Source organism: Emys orbicularis, chromosome 4 (genome assembly GCF_028017835.1).
Source record: "Emys orbicularis isolate rEmyOrb1 chromosome 4, rEmyOrb1.hap1, whole genome shotgun sequence".
In the NCBI taxonomy this organism is placed as follows: domain Eukaryota; kingdom Metazoa; phylum Chordata; order Testudines; family Emydidae; genus Emys; species Emys orbicularis.
Genome location: NC_088686.1, coordinates 14,777,357 through 14,795,273, shown reverse-complemented (window position 1 = coordinate 14,795,273; position 17,917 = coordinate 14,777,357). Strand labels below are relative to the sequence as shown.

The window sequence follows — 17,917 nt, the reverse complement described above, 5'->3', positions numbered from 1 at the left end:
TTCTTCTAAAGCATGTGAAAATAATTCATCCAATCACTTTACTGACATTGTATAAAAAAAAAAATGCTTCCCAGAAGAGCAATATTTCCTATGGATAATGACTTAGGGACCTAGAATATAAAGATGGTTTAAAGCCTCAAATTTCACCAAGTGGAAAGTTCCTTTATTGTAAAATAGCTTTTCTTCCATTTCTCCCCTTTGCCCTGCCCCTGTAATTTCCTTTGCACTGTGTTGTCCATGAAGATAATAAATAAAATCAACATAATACCACCACCATTTAGGATGTATATGATACAGTGCTTTTCATCCATAGTTTTGAATACTCTATAAAGTTTTTTTATCCTCATTTTACAGATGGGAAAACAGATTAAATATCTTGCCCAAAGTCAGAAAGCATGTCTATCACATAAATGGGAATAGAACCCATGTCTCCTGACTTCCAGTCCAGTGCCTTATCCACTGCATGGATACCTCCTATGAGAAATGATAAATACTGTACATTAAAAGATTGTGGTAATGGGGGCCATATAAGAACCTACAATAGATAATGCAAATGTTTGAAAATTCATAATCTATCAGGTAATGATTCCTTTCTAATCTTGTACCCTAACTGGCTGGAGAGAAAAAGGTAGCCACAAACTAGTCCAAAAGCACCAAGCAGCTATTGCCATCTTTCATTAAAGTATCCCTAACCGCTACTGATTTTTTTTTTTTTTTTTTTTTTTAAATGTGCGTAAAGGAGATCACTCAACTGATGAAGACAGGAACAGCAGCCTCCGAGCAGAATCAGGAAATAGTCAGCTGAGTGAACAAAGCTAGCTATGGAAAATAAAAGCAATAAGGAAAGAAAAGAAAGCTTTCTCCTACCATGAAAACCATCCTTAAAGTGAGGAAGACAGATAGGGCGGTAATGACAAGATGGATGATGGAGACAGAGACCAGGTTATACCAGAAAACCTCCATGTAGTAGAATTTAAGGAACTGGCATCTTAAGGTTTCAATAACAGTTTTAAAAAAGCATGAGTTAAATCATTAGGTGGCAGCTGATTAGCTATTGTAGAGAGTTAAGATTCCAAAGCAAATATTCATGAACTATGATAAGTTAATACTAAGGGTCTAGAATCAGAAGACACACCAGAATCAAGCAGTGTCAGATGATCTCTAAGACAGAAGAGGTATACAAAGAGCAAGAGGATGGATAACAGTCAAATAAAATTACCAAGCCTGATAAGGTATCCATTAAAGTGAACGCGTATCCACAATGATGCTAATTTAGGGCTTCCTGCTGCTCTTATGACTTCAAAGAAAGCAGCAAAGTATATATACTCCAAGATCCTGCTGCTGCTTTATATAAATAAAATGCTTGAATCCAGAAGGTGTTAAAACAGTCCTTACTAAGCTACATCAAATATTTGCCTTTTTTCATGCATCTTTGCAGAATTTCTAGGAGCTCAAAAATCATACCTACTGCAAAAAAAAATTTCAGTCAAAGTTTCATGACAATGTTTCCAAAATCACACTTATGGATGAGTTTTATAACAAAATAATGACAAATCTTAATTTTCAAAATATTACAGCAACAGTGAGATATACAGTATCATATTTATATACCATTAATTCAAATAATTTTACAGGGTCACATCTTTGTAGATGAGACAAACTATAGACTATTGCTCTATATATTCTCTTCACTTACCAGTCTGAATGCACATACTAAGCAGCAGAAATACAGAGTAAGAAGCAAGGCTGGCAACAATCAGCAGCAAGATGCTAAAATATAAAATATTGAAGTTTAAGGCATTTCTTAAAGTAAAATACATGTTCTCTTTTTAAAACTGGTTTATTATTGCACAAGAAAGAAGTTATAATGAGACAGGACTTCCTCATTTTATGGCTCACATCTGCTGACCAAAGTTCATATGGTCACTGACTTATCTGCTGTTTGCTATGTTCCACTACACTTTACATTTTTATGTGCTAGATTATAAGTCATCACAGATTTATGTAGGACAAAAGCACTGCACGTGAACCATTTCATAACCACTAGGAACTGCAACTCTACCGCATGTGTGTCTGTATATATATTAAAGTGAACTTAGTCCTTACAGAAGGAGTCAGACTAACAATGGTAGTTAGTCCTCTGTTCATTCACAGAATAGGTACTGCATGAAGAGTAGAAATACAAGCTTCCCCACACTGCTCAGCAGAAGTGCATCATTCCTATCCTGGACAGCCCAATTCTAAAACTAAATGGGATAATGATTTTGTGATATAAACATCTATTCATAGGAACTGGGTTGAGTACCAAATTGCCACCAATTTAATGAGACTTCAGGTCACTACCTCCACAGGCCAGATATGAATGAATAACCTAGAAGTGAAAGGGTCCATAGCCTTAATGCCAAAAATACAAGCCACCCAGTCCTTGTACAATGTAATATTTTTACATACAAAAATCTCAGCTCAGATCTTGCTCCCCACTTTTAAAAAAAAAGAAAGTTATGTACAGTACTTCAAGAACATGTAAAGGTCATTTTAGAATGGATATGTATGTGAAACTAAAAACTTACGTAAATCCAATGATCCCTGTGTTGGCCATGGCATAAGATAAACCAAGTATTCCACTTCCCATGATTGCATTCATTAAATTAAATACTGAGAAACCAAAGGAAACACCTGAAGATGCATGATTCAGAGCTCTCTGTAAATAGGATAAACAAATACAATTAGTATGAGGGTTTTGTGTTTTTGTTTGTTTGTTTTGGAGAGACCAAAGAAATTTCAGCCACATAACTTCTCCCTCTCTCCATCAGCAGACCCTTATAAAACTCTAGAACCCAGACTTAAAAAATAAATAGTACAGCATAGTAATGATCCCCAAAGACAGTAGTTTTCTACTGCAAACTAGAGTGGTTTATATTAGAATGTGGTTAGCTTTGTTTGTTAAAGAAGACTTTGATAGCCAATGAAGTGGGGGAGGAGGAGGAGAAAGGTAAGGAAACGGCAGCACTTGGGAGAGTTGAATGCTTCCAAGCCTTAGGGCTTGTCTATACTTACGCGCTGGTTCGGCGGCAGGCAATCGAACTTCTGGGTTTGATTTATCGCGTCTTGTCTGGACGCGATAAATCGAACCCAGAAGTGCTCGCCGTCGACTCTGGTAATCCTGCTCGGTGCGAGGAGTACGCGGAGTCAACGGGGGAGCCTGCCTGCCGCGTCTGGACCGCGGTAAGTTCGAACTAAGGTATGTCGACTTCAGCTACGTTATTCACGTAGCTGAAGTTGCGTACCTTAGTTCGAATTGGGGGGTTAGTGTAGACCAGGCCTTAGTTAAATAAATGATCAAACATCTCAGAAAAACTGTTCTCCTCACTTTAAAGACCTGTACTATGCTGTGTGCCTGCATCAATGCTCATTTCTTCCTGCTCCACTCTGTAGGGCCAAATCTCCCTGCTATCAGCCCCACTTTGTATCCTTGTCATCTTTCTGCCACCTTCTAGGTATTATTTTATTAGTTCACACTGTCCTTTGAACATAAGAGTCTTTTTTTCATGTGCTAAACACCTTCTCCTCTCCTTAAAATATCTCCTCAAAATACACTTTCTTCATAGAATCACAGAATCATAGAACTGGAAGGGACCTCGAGAGGTCATCTAGTCCAGTCCCCTGCACTCAAGGCAGGACTAAGTATTATCTAGACCATCCCTGACAGGTGTTTGTCCAACCTGATCTTAAAAATCCCCAATGATGGAGATTCCACAACCTCCCTAGGGAATTTATTCCAGTTCTTAACCACTCTGACAGTTAGGAAGTTTTTCCTAATGTCCAACCTAAACCGCCCTTAATGCTATTAAGCCCATTGCTTCTTGTCCTATCCTCAGAGCTTAAGAACAATTTTTCTCCCTCCTCTTTTATGTACTTGAAAACTGTTATGTCCCCTCTCAGTCTTCTCTTCTTCAGACTAAACAAACCCAATTTTTTCAATCTTCCCTCACAGGTCATGTTTTCTAGACCTTTAATCTTTTTTGTTGCTCTTCTGTGGACCGTCTCCAATTTGTCCACATCTTTCCTGAAATGTGGCACCCAGAACTGGACACAGTACTCCAGTTGAGGCCTAATCAGCGCGGACTATAGTGGAAGAATTACTTCTCGCGCCTTGCTTACAATACTCTTGTTAATATCTCCCAGAATGATGCTTCCTTTTTTTGCAACAGTGTTATCCTGGTGACTCATATTTAGCTTGTGATCCACTATGACCCCCAGATTCCTTTCCGCAGTACTCCTTCCTAGGCAGTCATTTCCCATTTTGTATGTGTGCAACTGATTGTTCCTTCCTAAGTGGAGTACTTTGCATTTGTCCTTATTGAATTTCATCCTATTTACTTCAAACCATTTCTCCAGTTTGTCCAGATCATTTTGAATTTTAATCCTATCCTCGAAAGCACTTGCAACCTCTCCCAGCTTGGTATCGTCCGCAAACTTTATAAACGTACTCTCTATGCCATTATCTAAATCATTGATGAAGTCTTCATGAAGTCTTCCAAAAACAAATGCTCCAATATTCTTACTCAGTGGCCACATTATGTATCATTTGTCTGAACTAGCCTATCAGCTTCTTGGGGTGGAGACTGTCCTCATTTGCTTCTAGGGCACCAAGCACACTAATGCTAATAAGATACAAGCAGCACCAAAAAATGCCAAGACAGTTCAGGCGAGTCTCATCTTACGCGGGGGTTCCGTTCCATGGTTAGCGCGTAAAGCGAAAACCGCGTATAATCAAAATTACATTGAGTTGAATGGCGGGCGGAATCGCCCGCACTACAACTACAGTATTTAAATTGTTATTTTTCTCTTTTGTTGTTTTTTTGTTTTTGTTTTTGCCAACCGCGTAAAGCTGAAATCGCGCATGTTAAGATGCGACAGACCTGTAATTCCCACCCCAACCTCCCCACATTCTCATCAGGGCTGCATGTCCCTGCTGGTTTAAATTCAGCCCAGACCAGTAAAACCCAACCCCAATAGTCATTACCATCTAATAGTTGTCCAAAACGAGTTTGGTGATCTCAGTCAAGTGAACAATTGTTTCACTTCACAAACAACCCACACCATCACCACTGGCCCTAATCTACTTTCTCGGGTGGCAGGATCAAGCAAAAAAGCCAAGGCTTGAATTGCCCATGGAGAATGATCTATCCTCCCATCCCCAGTCGCCCCCCAAAGCACAAGTGGGGAAGCCTACCTAGGCGGGACCTGTCCTGGGGATAAAAAGCCTCCCCCTCCTCTCCTCACACCTACGTGCCTGACAGCTCCCTCCTCCCCGGCTCCAGCTCAGACCCAACTCTGCTCCCTCAGCTCCTCCCACAGACCCCCCCGGGACCCCCTCACACCCAGCCCCCGGTCCCCTCACACACATTGCCCAGCGGCGCTGGAGGCAGCAACGGGGTGGACTCCTGCTCCTCTTCCTGCTCGCGGGCAGACAGGTACCAGCCCGGCTCGCATTTGATACTCCCGGGTCCCGGCTGCTGCATGGTGCCCTGTGCGCCGACCCAAGCGAGCCGCCCCGTCCCGAGCCCACTCTCGAGGGGCGGGAGTTGGGCGGTGCCTCAGGCCGGACTGGAGCCTCCCCCTAGGGACGGCCGGGGGGGGGGGGGGGGGGAGGGGGGAGGAGGCGGCGCCGCCTGATGCCGTCACTCTCCCCTCCCCCACGCCCGTTCGCCGGTCTCCGCCCGATGACGTCTTAATGCGCCTGAGAAGAGAACTCAGGTAGGCACGCGCGCTGCGGGAGCCCGACATGAGGTGAGGGGCGGGCAAGGCTCGCAGCCCGGCCGGGGAGTCGGTTAGTGAGGAGGATACGGGGCCCCTGTGGGGGAAGGGCCGGGCCCTGGGTATCTGAAGGGAAGGGGCTGACCCCGCGCCGGCCCCGTTCGGGGCAGGAGGCTGCGGCCGCGCCGTGACAGGGGACGGGACCCGGCCCACCTGTCCTACTGTCTGAGGAGCGAGCCGGACCAGGGCGTTACCCGTTCTGGCCGGTGCCCGGCTGCGGCCCGGGCTGCAGAGAGACGCCGCGGTGGAAGTTCCTGGTCTTTATAGATCAGCTGCCTCGCCGGTGCCGTTCGCCACCTGGCGAGTGACCGCACTGAAGCGCTCATTTGCTTCTCATGGTGCAGGGGGTTTGTTCGCGCCCCTCTCCGCCCAGCCCCTGAAAGTGCACTAGGACGGGGCGGTTCTTCTCTTTGTGCTCTTAGCTCCCAGGTCCGGTTCAGACGCACAGGAACAAGGCTGCAGCGACTGCTGCAAACACAGCAGGGAACGTTTAGTTGTTTTAAAAAGTTTCCATTTGAAGCAACTTCAGGGATCCATTTGTTGGTCTTTTGGCCCAACTTGATCTGATCTTGCTCCTCTAAAACAAAACGGGACCCACTGGTCTGGAAGCCTGCTGCTCAAACAAATTCAAAAAGGGGAGGCTAATGTAGTCAGTCTCTCTTCAAGGTTCAGTGTAAGGCACGGTCCACTTAAAAATTAAATTGACCTAGCTACTGGTGCTCAGGGCTATAGGTAGGTTTGACCTAACTGCCGGTGCAGACAGAGGTAGGGCACTGGAAAAATTGTTCAGTTGACCTGATTACTGCCTCTTGGAGGGATGGATTAACTACATTGAAAGAAAACCACCTTACATTGATGTAGAAAGTGTCAGCACTACAGTAGCTGTCATATAGACATGCCCTAAAACGTAATCAGGGAATGAATGCTGCAGATTGGGTCTTTGCAGCAAGACCAACCTGCTTCTGACCCAGTTCAAGTGCAACCTCAAGATAGAACAGTCTATCTGACATCAATTGCTTTGGAGGGAGACTAGCAACAGAAAATTCTTCAATTACTTTGAACCTAGCAAAATAAAGGCCTTAGTATACCATCTGAAGAACCTTGAACTGAATCCATTTTCATAGTGGCAATAAGTGCAGATTACGGAGCTAAGGAATTACTGATGGTCTTCCTTCTATACCAAGGAACAAACACAAAACATTAATCAACTCTTGCAGCTTTTAGATTAATTTCAAGGCAAGCCTTTTAGGAGTGAATTACTTGTTGTATGAAGGGGACTAAAGAAAGCATGAGTGATTGTATTCAGGAATCCATTAGAGAGGAAACAGTCTTTCCAGAAAAACTTAAGAAGGTAAGTCTTCCCAAAATAATGTTGCCAAATAGAGTTCCAAGTGGAAACAGCATCCAGACACACTGAAATTCTGAACTCGTCCAATGGGGAGTGGTAGCCACATTAACTGAGTAACTACAGGGCATAAGGCACCCTCAATATGCTTTCCAGGAGCATTACTTAAGTCAGGTTTCCTACAAAGGGGCAGTCTAGTGGAATGGGACAAGGTGAGGAGTGACAAAAATTTGTATGACCCCATGTCTGTTTCCGTTTCTGTGGTTGTGGGTGACAATTGGAAAGACCTCTACTTCCACCACCATATGGTAATCCTTTGTACAGCTGGCCATGCTAGCAGTTGATGTATCTAGCCCCAGAGGCGAAGGCACCAAAGCCCACTGGACTAGGCTTATATATTTTGCACAATATTCAACTTAAGCTGTGAGAGCACATACACTCACCAATGTGTGTCCCGTCTGAACACTGAGGAGCCTTCGGTGAGTGAAAAGGGAGGCAAAAAAAAAACCCCAACCAGGTAAAAGATGCACAGGAAAAAGATAGAAACACAAAGGAAAGGTGGTAGCAACTGCATGAGGGCAGAGCAGGAAATGAGGGTGCACAGGGAGTGGATGGCTTTTTACCACCACCAAAAAATCAACTGCATGATTTAAGAGCAATACAAATAAGACTTGCGTCCAAACAACTGACTGCTATCATGGGAAAACTTACACAATGAGACACAGCACTCAGATACTATACTACAGTGATGAGTGCACTCTGAAAACCTAGATAGAACTAGTGTCAGGGGATAGCTCTACCTCTTCCTCTTGTAAAACCAATAATAGCCTCATTTTGTATATATTGAATGGGGAGGTAGAGCAGGCAGAAAGCAGCAGCCCTTAGGGGAAACACTCAAAGATAAAGACAGATTCCTGTTCCAGTTCAGTTTACCCTCCCACAAATGAGCTAAGTCCCTGCAGCGTGGTTCCACCCACCAGCAACTGCAGTCTGGCTACCAGTGCTCACTGATCAGCTTTATCAGAGAGACAGCAAACAGATCTAAACACATTTGTCTTAATGGGAGCATCATCAGGCCCATCAATTGCAAGTACACTTCACCTTTGTGTATGGGTATGAGGTGATTGTCCACCATTACATAAAATTGGTTGAGAATTCTCTATTTATGAACTATACAAAACTGTTGTGCATTACTTGATACAAACAAACTTTATTTTGTGAGAATTGCAAATCCATGTGACTTGCAGTATTTTTTTTTAATGGAATGATTACATAATGTCTATAAGGAATAATTTCCCTTCTAGGATTTTATGGAGATTATATGGATACTCTGCTAGGCTACTGAAAACTAAACTTTTTAGAACAGCTGCATCAAATACATCATTTCCAGAAGTTTGGTTACTACTGGTACAGTATTTTGAGAGAGTACCTGGATTTTTTTGGGTAGTTCAGAGAAACAGTTTCTTTACAATGCCTGAAATTCTAGAAAATAAAGCTGATCTTGAACTGTATTCACCTCATCCTGAAGTACGTGGAATGACAACACTTGACAGAGCAGCTTTCAAAAGGACAATTGTTGTTCCAGTTCTAAAAGTGAAAAAAGAAGTAATAAACAAATTGTTAAAATCCCTCAAACATACAACACTGCATCGCCCAGGTCTGAAGCGAGTGATTGATGATCCAAAAGATGAAGACAGACTTGTTTTGTTGGATCCTCATAAAATATCAGCAGAATATTCACTGGGAGAATCTGAACAAGAAATATTAAAGCAGTTTAATATCGACCCTCAGGTGTCCAAGTATAACTTGGAACTGACTTACGACAATTTCAAGACTGAGGAAATCTTACGAGCGGTGCTTCCTGTAGGTCAAGATGTCACCTCTGGATTTACTAGGATTGGCCATATAGCTCACTTGAATCTTAGAGATCATCAGCTACCCTACAAACATCTGATTGGTACGTACAACCTTCACACTCAAATAACTTTGGGAGAAGCGTATAATTGGATAAGTCATTTTAACAAGTGCCTGAGCTAGAGATGATTATTTTGCACAGGGAAACCTTTTGGGAACCCTCATTGTTTTAAAATTTTCTTACCTTAAACAGCCTTTTATTAAAAGTGAATGCTTAGGTTAAAGGGCACTGGATCAGGCCTTTTTATATATAGCGAACTTGAAGTTAGTAGTAGTCATTTGACCTCACTGGGCATGGGGTCAGGCCCTTTGCATGTAGCAAATTTCAGGTTAGGCCCATTAAGCTCAAAGATCAAAACTAACATTTTATTTATATAGCAGCTATAGCTTACTACTCTAGTCCGCCCTTTGAACTAATGTTACTAGCTGATCTGGGTACCAGGAGAATCACGTTGATATGGGAGTTGAATCGGCCCTGTAGATAATGATAATTTATTATGTGTATTACAGTAGTGCTGAAATGCCCCAGAACACTACAGGTGAAGTGACTTGCCTAAGGTCACATGGCAGGTCAGTAGCAGAACTAGGTCTCCTGAGTTCTAGACCAGTGACCTACCCACTAGAGCAGCAGCTCCTAAACGTTATTGGTTCACATACCATCACCTTAAATGGTGAAGTGACTGGATGGATCATCAAGTTCACATATTAGATTGGGAATCTCCGCAGTAGACAGTACTCTCTCCCTGAAGCACAAGAGCCTTCACTGGGAATCTAACCCTCTTTTTTCAGTGTAAAATATTTGCACTAGGAGTTCCCTGTGACAGTGGCACTAGTGGAAATAGTTTATAGCACACTGAATTATTTCACATGTAAGTCATTCTATAGGTAGTTTGCTTTTTTAAAATACAACTCAGAATTCCTGTCTTATATATTTTACAGGATTTAAAGATTTAGCAACACTTAGTAGCTGAATATTTTTATCCCTTTCTTGCAGGTCAGGTTATAATTGACAAGAATCCAGGAATCACCTGTTCAGTAAATAAAATCAATATTATTGACAACACTTATCGAAATTTTCAAATGGAAGTGCTAGCTGGAGAGGCCAATATGATAACAAAGGTACAGTTTTCCCTATTTTCTCCTGGCACAGCTAGTCAGACACACAGAATGCAGTTGAAGAGGAAGAGTAGATGTGATGGAAAGATACCATAAAACTTAAATGTTGGTCCAATCCCACCCCCTGGCCCAGTATCTCAGTACTTAGCAGTCCTGTATGTGTTCTATGTGCCCCGGTCTACCATGAATGAAATCACAGCCATGTTTACAAGATCTTTATAAGGATATTGCTAAGCATTATTTGAACTTGTATAGCCTAGGTTTTATTGAGTCAGAAACTATATTCAAAGTCAGGTAAAGTAATGGACTCTTACAAAGTTACTAGGGCTGGTGATTGATCACAGTTAATCACATGAGTTAACTCAAATAGTGATTAATCACAGTTTTAATTGCACTGTTAATTAGGGTTAACATATTTGAACACTGAAAAGAGGACACTCCACGGAGGCCCTGGCCCTGCCCCAACTCCACCCCTTCCCCAACCCCGCCCCTTCCCCAAAGTCCCTGCCCCAACTCTGCTCGCTCCTCTGAGCACCCTGCATTCCCCCTCCTCCCTCCTGCTCTGATCTTGGTTGGGGGTTGCTAAGTGCTTCCCTGCTCCCCACTTGCCCTGCCGCCCCTGCACCCGCAGCCCCTGTGACCCCTGCTCCCCACTCGCCCTGCAGCCCCTGCACCCCCCCGCCCCTGCAGTCTCTGCGCACCCCGCCTGCCCTGCCCCTGTGCCCCCCTGCCGCCCCTGCACCACCCACCTGCCCTACCCCTGCACTCCCCCGCCCCTGCAGCTTGTGACCCCTGCTCCCCACTCGCCCTGCAGCCCCTGCGCTCCCCTGCCCCTGCAGCCTCTATGCCCCTGCCTGCCCTGCTCCTCACTCGCCCTGCAGCGGATTGTGCTGGCAGGGCTGGCTCAAACTTTTTTGCTGCCCCAAGCAGCAAAAAAAAGCGCCCCCCCCCCACCCCTCCCCCGCCGAGCGCCGCGCCACCGGAGGCCCCCCCCCCGCCGAGCCGCGCTGCCGGACCCCCCCCCCCCCAGCGCCGCAGCCCGCGCTGCCCCCCCGCCGAGTGCCACGCCGCCGGAGCGCCCCCCGCCGAGCGCCGCCCCCCCGGAGCGCCCCCGCCCCCCCCCGCGGAATGCCGCGCCGCCCCCCTAAGATTGGCCGCCCCTTACCAGGTGCCGCCCCAAGCATGTGCTTGGTTGCCTGGTGCCTGGAGCCAGCCCTGCGTGCTGGGGCTGGGCGGACCCTGGCTTATGCCTCCCTATTTCCCCGGACATGTCCGGCTCTTTGGAAATTCCCCCCAGACGGGGATTTGAGCACCAAAAAGCCGGACATGTCCGGGGAAATCTGGACGTATGGTAGCCCTACTGTTAATATAATAATTGAAATTTATTAAATGTTTTTCTGCATTTTCAAATGTATTGATTTAAATTACAACACAAAATACGAAGTGTAGACTTCTCACTTTATTATTTATTACAAATATTTGCATTGTAAAAATGATAAAGTATTTTTCAGTTCATCTCAAACAAGTACTGTAGTACAATCTCTTTATCGTGAAAATGCAACTTACAAATGTAGAGATTTTTTTTGTTAGGTAACTGCACTCAAAAACAAAAACAGTGCAAAAGTTTAGAGCCTACAAGTTCACTCAGTCCGACTTCTTGTTCAGCCAGTCGCTAAGACAAACAAGTTTGTTTACATTTACAGGAGATAATGCTGCCTGCTTTTTGTTTAAGTCACCTGAAAGTGAGAACAGGCATTCGCATGGCACTTTTGTAGCCGGCATTGCAAGGTATTTACGTGCCAGATATGCTAAACATCCGTATACCCCTTCATGCTTCGGCTACCATTCTAGAGGACATGCTTCCATATTAATGACACTCGTTAAAAAAAAACCTTAATTAAATTTGTGACTGAACTCCTTGGGGGGAGAATTGTATGTCTCCAGCTCTGTTTTACACGCATTCTGCCATATATTTCATGTTGTTATAGTCTCGGATGATGACTCAGCACATGTTCATTTAAAGAACACTTTCGCAGCAGATTTGACAAAACACAAAGAAGGTACTAGTGTGAGATTTCTCAAGATAGCTACTGCACTCGACCCAAGATTTAAGAATCAGAAGTGCCTTCCAAAATCTGAGAGGGATGAGGTGTGGAGCATGCTTTCAGAAGTCTTAAAAGAGCAACACTCCAATGCGGAAACTACATAACCTGAACCACCAAAAAAGAAAATCAACCTTCGGTTGGTGGCATCTGACTCAGATTATGAAAATGAACATGCGTTGGTCCACACTGGTTTGGATTGTTATCTAGCAGAACCTGTCATCAGCATGGACGCATGTCCTCTGGAATGGTAGATGAAGCATGAAGGGACATATGAAACTTTAGCGCATCTGGCATGTAAATACCATGTGATGCCGGCTGCAACAGTGCCATGTGAATGCCTGTTCTCACTTTCTGGTGACATTGTGAACAAGAAGCAGGCAGCATTATCTCCTGCAAATGTAAACAAACTTATTTGTCTGAGCAATTGGCTGAACAAGAAATAGGACCGACTAGACTTGTAGACTCTAAAGTTTTACATTGTTTTATTTTTGAATGAAGTTATTGATGCACATAATTCTACATTTGTAAGTTCAACTTTCATGATAAAGAGATTGCACTACAGTACTTGTATGGGGTGAATTGAAAAATACTACCTTGTTTTTTACAGTGCAAATATTTAATAAAAAAATATAAAGTGAGCACTGTACACTTTGTACTCTGTGGTGTAATTGAAATCAATATATTTGAAAATGTAAAAACATCCAAAAATATTTTAAATAAATAAATGTTGCTTAATCGTGATTTATTTTTTTAATCCCTTGACAGCCCTAAAAGTTACTAATTTAGAACTTAGGTTCCCTTCCCCTTCCAAAAAACCCAAAGTATTTTTACATTGTTAAATACATTTGGTGCAAGAAAATAAGGTAAGTGCTTTGGATTCACTTTGCGTAGTGTAGTGCCTGGAGCAAAGGCTGGGACTTAGATTCTGTTCCTGTGTCTACCACTGACTGACTGTGACCTAGGCAAGAGATTCTGTGCCTCAGTTTTCCCCTTTTGTAACACTTTGGTAGATGTTTTATGACCCTTGGGTGAAAAGCACTAATTGTCAATACATAGAAAGTACTATTAATTTAACTGGGCTGTTAAGGCTTAGACGGGAGTTAAGGCAACAATTACTAATTTGGCAATTCCTTTTTTAAATTTTTTTGATTAACTTTAATTAGGTTTCCTCCGAAACATAATTAAATAGTTTGGGCATGTAGAGCTGGCAAAATACACAGATCAACAGTCTGATTTCATTCAAGATTGCAAGGTGGCATTAGCTCATAATTAAGCATATTTGAGCTATGTTTCTCTACTACAGGAGTTCTTGCACTGTGGGTATGAGAGTGTAAAATAGTTTTGTATTATGTCTATTGGCAATGCAAATGGTAGTGGTTCTTTGATTATTCATCATAGATTACTTGTCAAGCTAGCCCCCAAAAAAATTCAGATCGGAGAGGGGAAGGTGTGAGGCTTCCTGGAGGTACCCAGCGTTGTAAGGCACCTTGTTACCACCTGCCCATAATGTGAGGAATGCTTGTCTGTGCCTGCCTGGGGGTCAGCTCCCCAACTCCACCTGCAACACAAGCACTCCCCTCTAGGCCTTGCAGGCCCCACTGTTACTCTGAAGGTTAGTAATAGGCAAACCCCAGTCCTCTAGCCCTCAGAGTGTCTCCCTGGACTTTCCAGCCCCTGGTCCACTGTACACTTGCAGTATCGACAGTCACTGCTTCCAAAGGAACAGTACACCCCAGCTTACCATTTCAGATCACCACTCTGTTTAGCATACAGCACTTAGATATGTTGATTGTTAAATAAACTTATACTTGATTGCACTAAGCATAGTAATAGCAATGGGTAGTATTGGAAACAAATGATTACATATAAAATAACATATCCCAGAGCCTAGACTTAATTAACAAGATACTCTCAGGTCTTGTAGAATATTGCTTACCCAAAATCCTTGCAGCACTGTCACAGCCAGGCTGGCTGTGACCCTTCTTTCATGAGAGAAGTATGCTGTCAGTTTGCCTCCTAGATGAAGGATTCATTGTGTTCCCCCCCTTCCACTGTACCAGCCCAATACTTTGTCTTTATTCATAAACACGACCCCCTCCCCTTCTTCTCCCCATCCCAGCTGTTTGTTTCATTTTGTAGGTTTCCTTTCTTGTAGATTTTGCAATCTCTCACTTTGCAACTGGCTTAGTATGCGAATAGGCATACTGCATGGGGCATACAATACCCAAATGGCCAGAGAGGGAGATAGGTATCTGTTACTTCCTACCTAAAATGAACATTTTTGAGGTTTGTCATTTCCTGGGATCTGCCTTCACTTCAAGACCATAGGAAAATAATTTTCAGTAGAGATACATAACTCATATTATCCATTCAGACATTTAGCAATGATTACGGTGACCAGAGGACTACTGGCTCGAGGTAGAAATCTCCCGTATCAGCCTTTGGTAAACTATTATACATATATCCAACCTTGAAGATGCCTGTAAAACACTGTGTACCCTTTGTGCCCTCTGCCAGTTGGCACCAAGGGGTCCTTGTGTTACAGAAGGTAAAGGGGGTTTTATATCACCACCTCACTTCAGTAATCATTGGTACACTCCAAGAACTTCAGGCATCTCAAACTTCCTGTTTGATGGGGGTCGGTAACCAGGATTATGCCACCTGTGAAGGCCAAGTGCAATACAGTTTCAGAGTTTGTAGAACTGGCTACCCAAGTAGCTGAATTTGATCCACCACTGCCATACTTGCATTTTCATCCTGTTATTTACTGTGGATTCTAGAAAGAGGAGGATTTGAGGAATCTTTCTGAAACCAGCTACTAATAAAGCAATTATCAGCCAGTCACAAAGTCCTTGAAGGGACTAATTTTTTAAAATGGTCATTTTAAGTTGTTGCTTTTTTCCCCACCTGGTGCTTTACATATGCCAGCTACATGGATTGACTGACTGAAATATTCCTTATTTGGCCACAGAGGACCATTTAATGGCCCTTTTATAGAAAGAGCTGGGCTGGGAAAGCCAGTTGGCATTGAAGATGTTTTCTGATTAATAGAATGCTTATTATATAAGATCAAGATTCTCTTGTCCTATCAGTGGCATGAACATCAATGTTCCCATTACATTTTAGTAAAATGTTTAATAAATTGATTGTTTAAACATACATGTATGTCTGGAATCTAAATACAGGTGGTTTAAACAAATGTCTTGGACTTTTTTCAGACTAGAGAAAACAACATCACCTATGAATTTGACTTTTCTAAAGTCTATTGGAATTCCCGTCTAAGCACAGAACATGGCCGTATCATTGAACTTTTAAAGCCAGGTGATGTTCTATTTGATGTCTTTGCCGGGGTTGGGCCTTTTGCCATTCCAGCTGCAAAGAAAAAGTGCAGCGTATTTGCAAATGATCTCAACCCTGAATCCTACAAATGGCTTCTACACAACTGTAAATTAAATAAAGTGGACAAAAACATAAAAAATTTCAATATGGATGGTCGGGATTTTCTTCTGGGGCCAGTTAAAGAAGAGCTAACCAAGGAACTGTCACTTCTGACAAAAGAAAGGAAAAACACTCTGCACATAGTCATGAATTTGCCAGCTTTGGCTATCGAATTTCTAGATGTTTTCAAACATTTATTAGACGGAAAGCCATGCGGCACTGACCTCCTTCCCACAGTGCACTGTTACAGCTTCTCAAAACATGATAGTCCAGCCAAAGACATTCAAGAAGGGGCTGAAGCTTTTCTGGGAACTTCTTTAGAGGGACGCTGTTCTACTCATCTGGTGAGAAGTGTTGCACCAAATAAGGAAATGATGTGCATCAGTTTCCAGATCCCAGCTGAAGTGCTGTTCAAGAAGCAGTGTACTCATGAAGGTAAATTAAAGTCCAATGCTGAAAACTTTAGGGTTTTCCAGCTGTATACTTTGTCTCAAATTATACTTGAGAAAAAAAGACTGCATTTGATGGATTTAAAACTAGAATTCTCTCTGAGCTATGGGGCTGATTCTAGTCTCATTTAGTGGTGTAATTCCAATTTGTTAGTCCTAATTTAGATACCCTCCTGCACTAAGTAACACAGGCAGACCCTTGTGAAGTCAGTTGTAGAATCAGAGCCTCTAAATTGGCAGGATCAGGTTCTATAAATTTTAATTGGAAAACTTGACGTTCACGTAGAAACTCCTATTGAGTTCAGTAGAGTCAGGCTTTAGTCCCAGTAAGGTTATTGGCGTTGACTCATCACAGGCTTACCTTCCACCCTCCCTGACGCCCTCCTCCTCTGACAGCTTTGACACTGGACTCTTTGCCCTGTTCATGGAAGTGCCACAAGTCCTGTGTATGTTTTAGTGTCGAGACTGTTTTGTGTAGAAATGTACTAAATGTTAATGTACTACTTTCTGAACTTTGTTCCAGAGAGTCCTGTGGAACCAGCTTCTAAACGTTTGCGCCCAAATGAAGACTCTCCTGAAGAAAAATTGACTAGTTTAAAATACTAGTTAATACGATTTTGGTTATTTTGTGCAAGAGAGCTAGGTGGGAAATCTACCCTCAAGTCACAAAGCAGAATGGATTTACCCCCATATGTCAAGAAAATAGTCATAATGCATAAAATTTTTTTTTTTTTGGTGAGCACCTTGCTCCTGTGCGTTTTTTTTTTAAATTCCAGGATCAGTAACTAGACAGGATCATTTCTTTTATTGCAGAGAATATTAAACTTTTTATTTTCTCATGTTATGTGTTAGTTCTGTCATATGTATGTTGTCCTGGGGGGCGGGGAGAAAATGGCCAGGGAGGGTGTGATAGCACAAAGATTGTGAAGGTTTCCAGATGTAGCTTTATTTTGGGCATTTGCAGTTTATGGCAAGACATTTTTATTGTAAATGTTTTAGATTGGACAACATGTCCCATTCTATTTTTGTAGAACTTTTATAAGGAGAACTGTAGTTATGTTAGGGAAGGCCATCTGTATTTAGAATCCTAGAATATTATGGTTGGAAGAGACCTCAGGAGGTCATCTAGTCCAATCCCCTGCTCAAAGCAGGACCAACACCAACTAAATCATCCCAGCCAGGGCTTTGTCAAGCTGGGCCTTAAAAACCTCTAAGGATGGAGATTCCACCACCTCCCAAGGTAACCCATTCCAGTGTTTCACCACCCTCTTAGTGAAATAGTGTTTCCAAATATCCAACTTAGACCTCCCCCACTGCAACTTGAGACCATTGCTCCTTGTTCTGTCATCTGCCAGCAGTGAGAACAGCCTAGCTCCATCCTCTTTGGAACCCCCCTCATTCTTCTCTGCTACAGACTAAATAACCCCAGTTCCCTCAGCCTCTCCTCGTAAGTCATGTGCCCCAGCCCCCTAATCATTTTTGTTGCCTTCCACTGGAGTCTCTCCAATTTGTCCACATCCCTTCTGTAGTGGGGGGACCAAAACTGGATGCAGTACTCCAGGTGTGGCCTCACGAGTGTTGAATAGAGGGGAATAATCACTTCCCTCGATCTGCTGGCAATGCTTCTACTAATACAGTCCAATATGTCATTAGCCTTCTTGGCAACAAAGGCACACTGCTGACTCATATTCAGCTTCCTGTCCACTGTAATCCCCAGGTCCTTTTCTGCA

The 17,917-nt window shown here is 43.1% G+C and overlaps 2 protein-coding genes across 2 annotated transcripts in view; one reads left to right on the top strand and one right to left on the bottom strand.

The window, feature by feature from the left end:
- Positions 1-5,570, bottom strand: part of SLC38A6 (solute carrier family 38 member 6) — a 48,984-nt gene extending 43,414 nt beyond the window's left edge. Inside the window, exons 1-3 of the mRNA XM_065403687.1 lie at positions 5,409-5,570; positions 2,571-2,701; positions 1,697-1,770 (exon numbers count right to left, since the gene is read on the bottom strand). Of these exons, the coding sequence (XP_065259759.1) occupies positions 1,697-1,770; positions 2,571-2,701; positions 5,409-5,525 (322 nt within the window). The 5' untranslated portion in view covers positions 5,526-5,570. The remainder of the gene's footprint in view (positions 1-1,696; positions 1,771-2,570; positions 2,702-5,408) is intronic.
- Positions 5,571-5,720: 150 nt separating this feature from the next.
- On the top strand, positions 5,721-17,492 carry TRMT5 (tRNA methyltransferase 5). The gene is made up of 5 exons (XM_065403656.1): positions 5,721-5,760; positions 8,470-9,122; positions 10,074-10,198; positions 15,519-16,173; positions 16,711-17,492. The coding sequence occupies exons 1-5, from the start codon at positions 5,738-5,740 to the stop codon at positions 16,791-16,793; spliced, it is 1,539 nt and encodes a 512-aa protein (XP_065259728.1). The 5' UTR covers positions 5,721-5,737; the 3' UTR covers positions 16,794-17,492.
- Positions 17,493-17,917: the final 425 nt, after the last annotated feature.

What these genes read in the sequence shown, in the direction of transcription:
- TRMT5 (XM_065403656.1), top strand. Translation starts at nt 5,738, where the DNA reads ATGCGCCTGAGAAGAGAACTCAG. An exon ending in AGGCCAATATGATAACAAAG is followed by an intron (nt 10,199 to 15,518) that starts GTACAGTTTTCC and finishes GACTTTTTTCAG; the next exon opens with ACTAGAGAAAACAACATCAC. An exon ending in GAAGCAGTGTACTCATGAAG is followed by an intron (nt 16,174 to 16,710) that starts GTAAATTAAAGT and finishes ACTTTGTTCCAG; the next exon opens with AGAGTCCTGTGGAACCAGCT.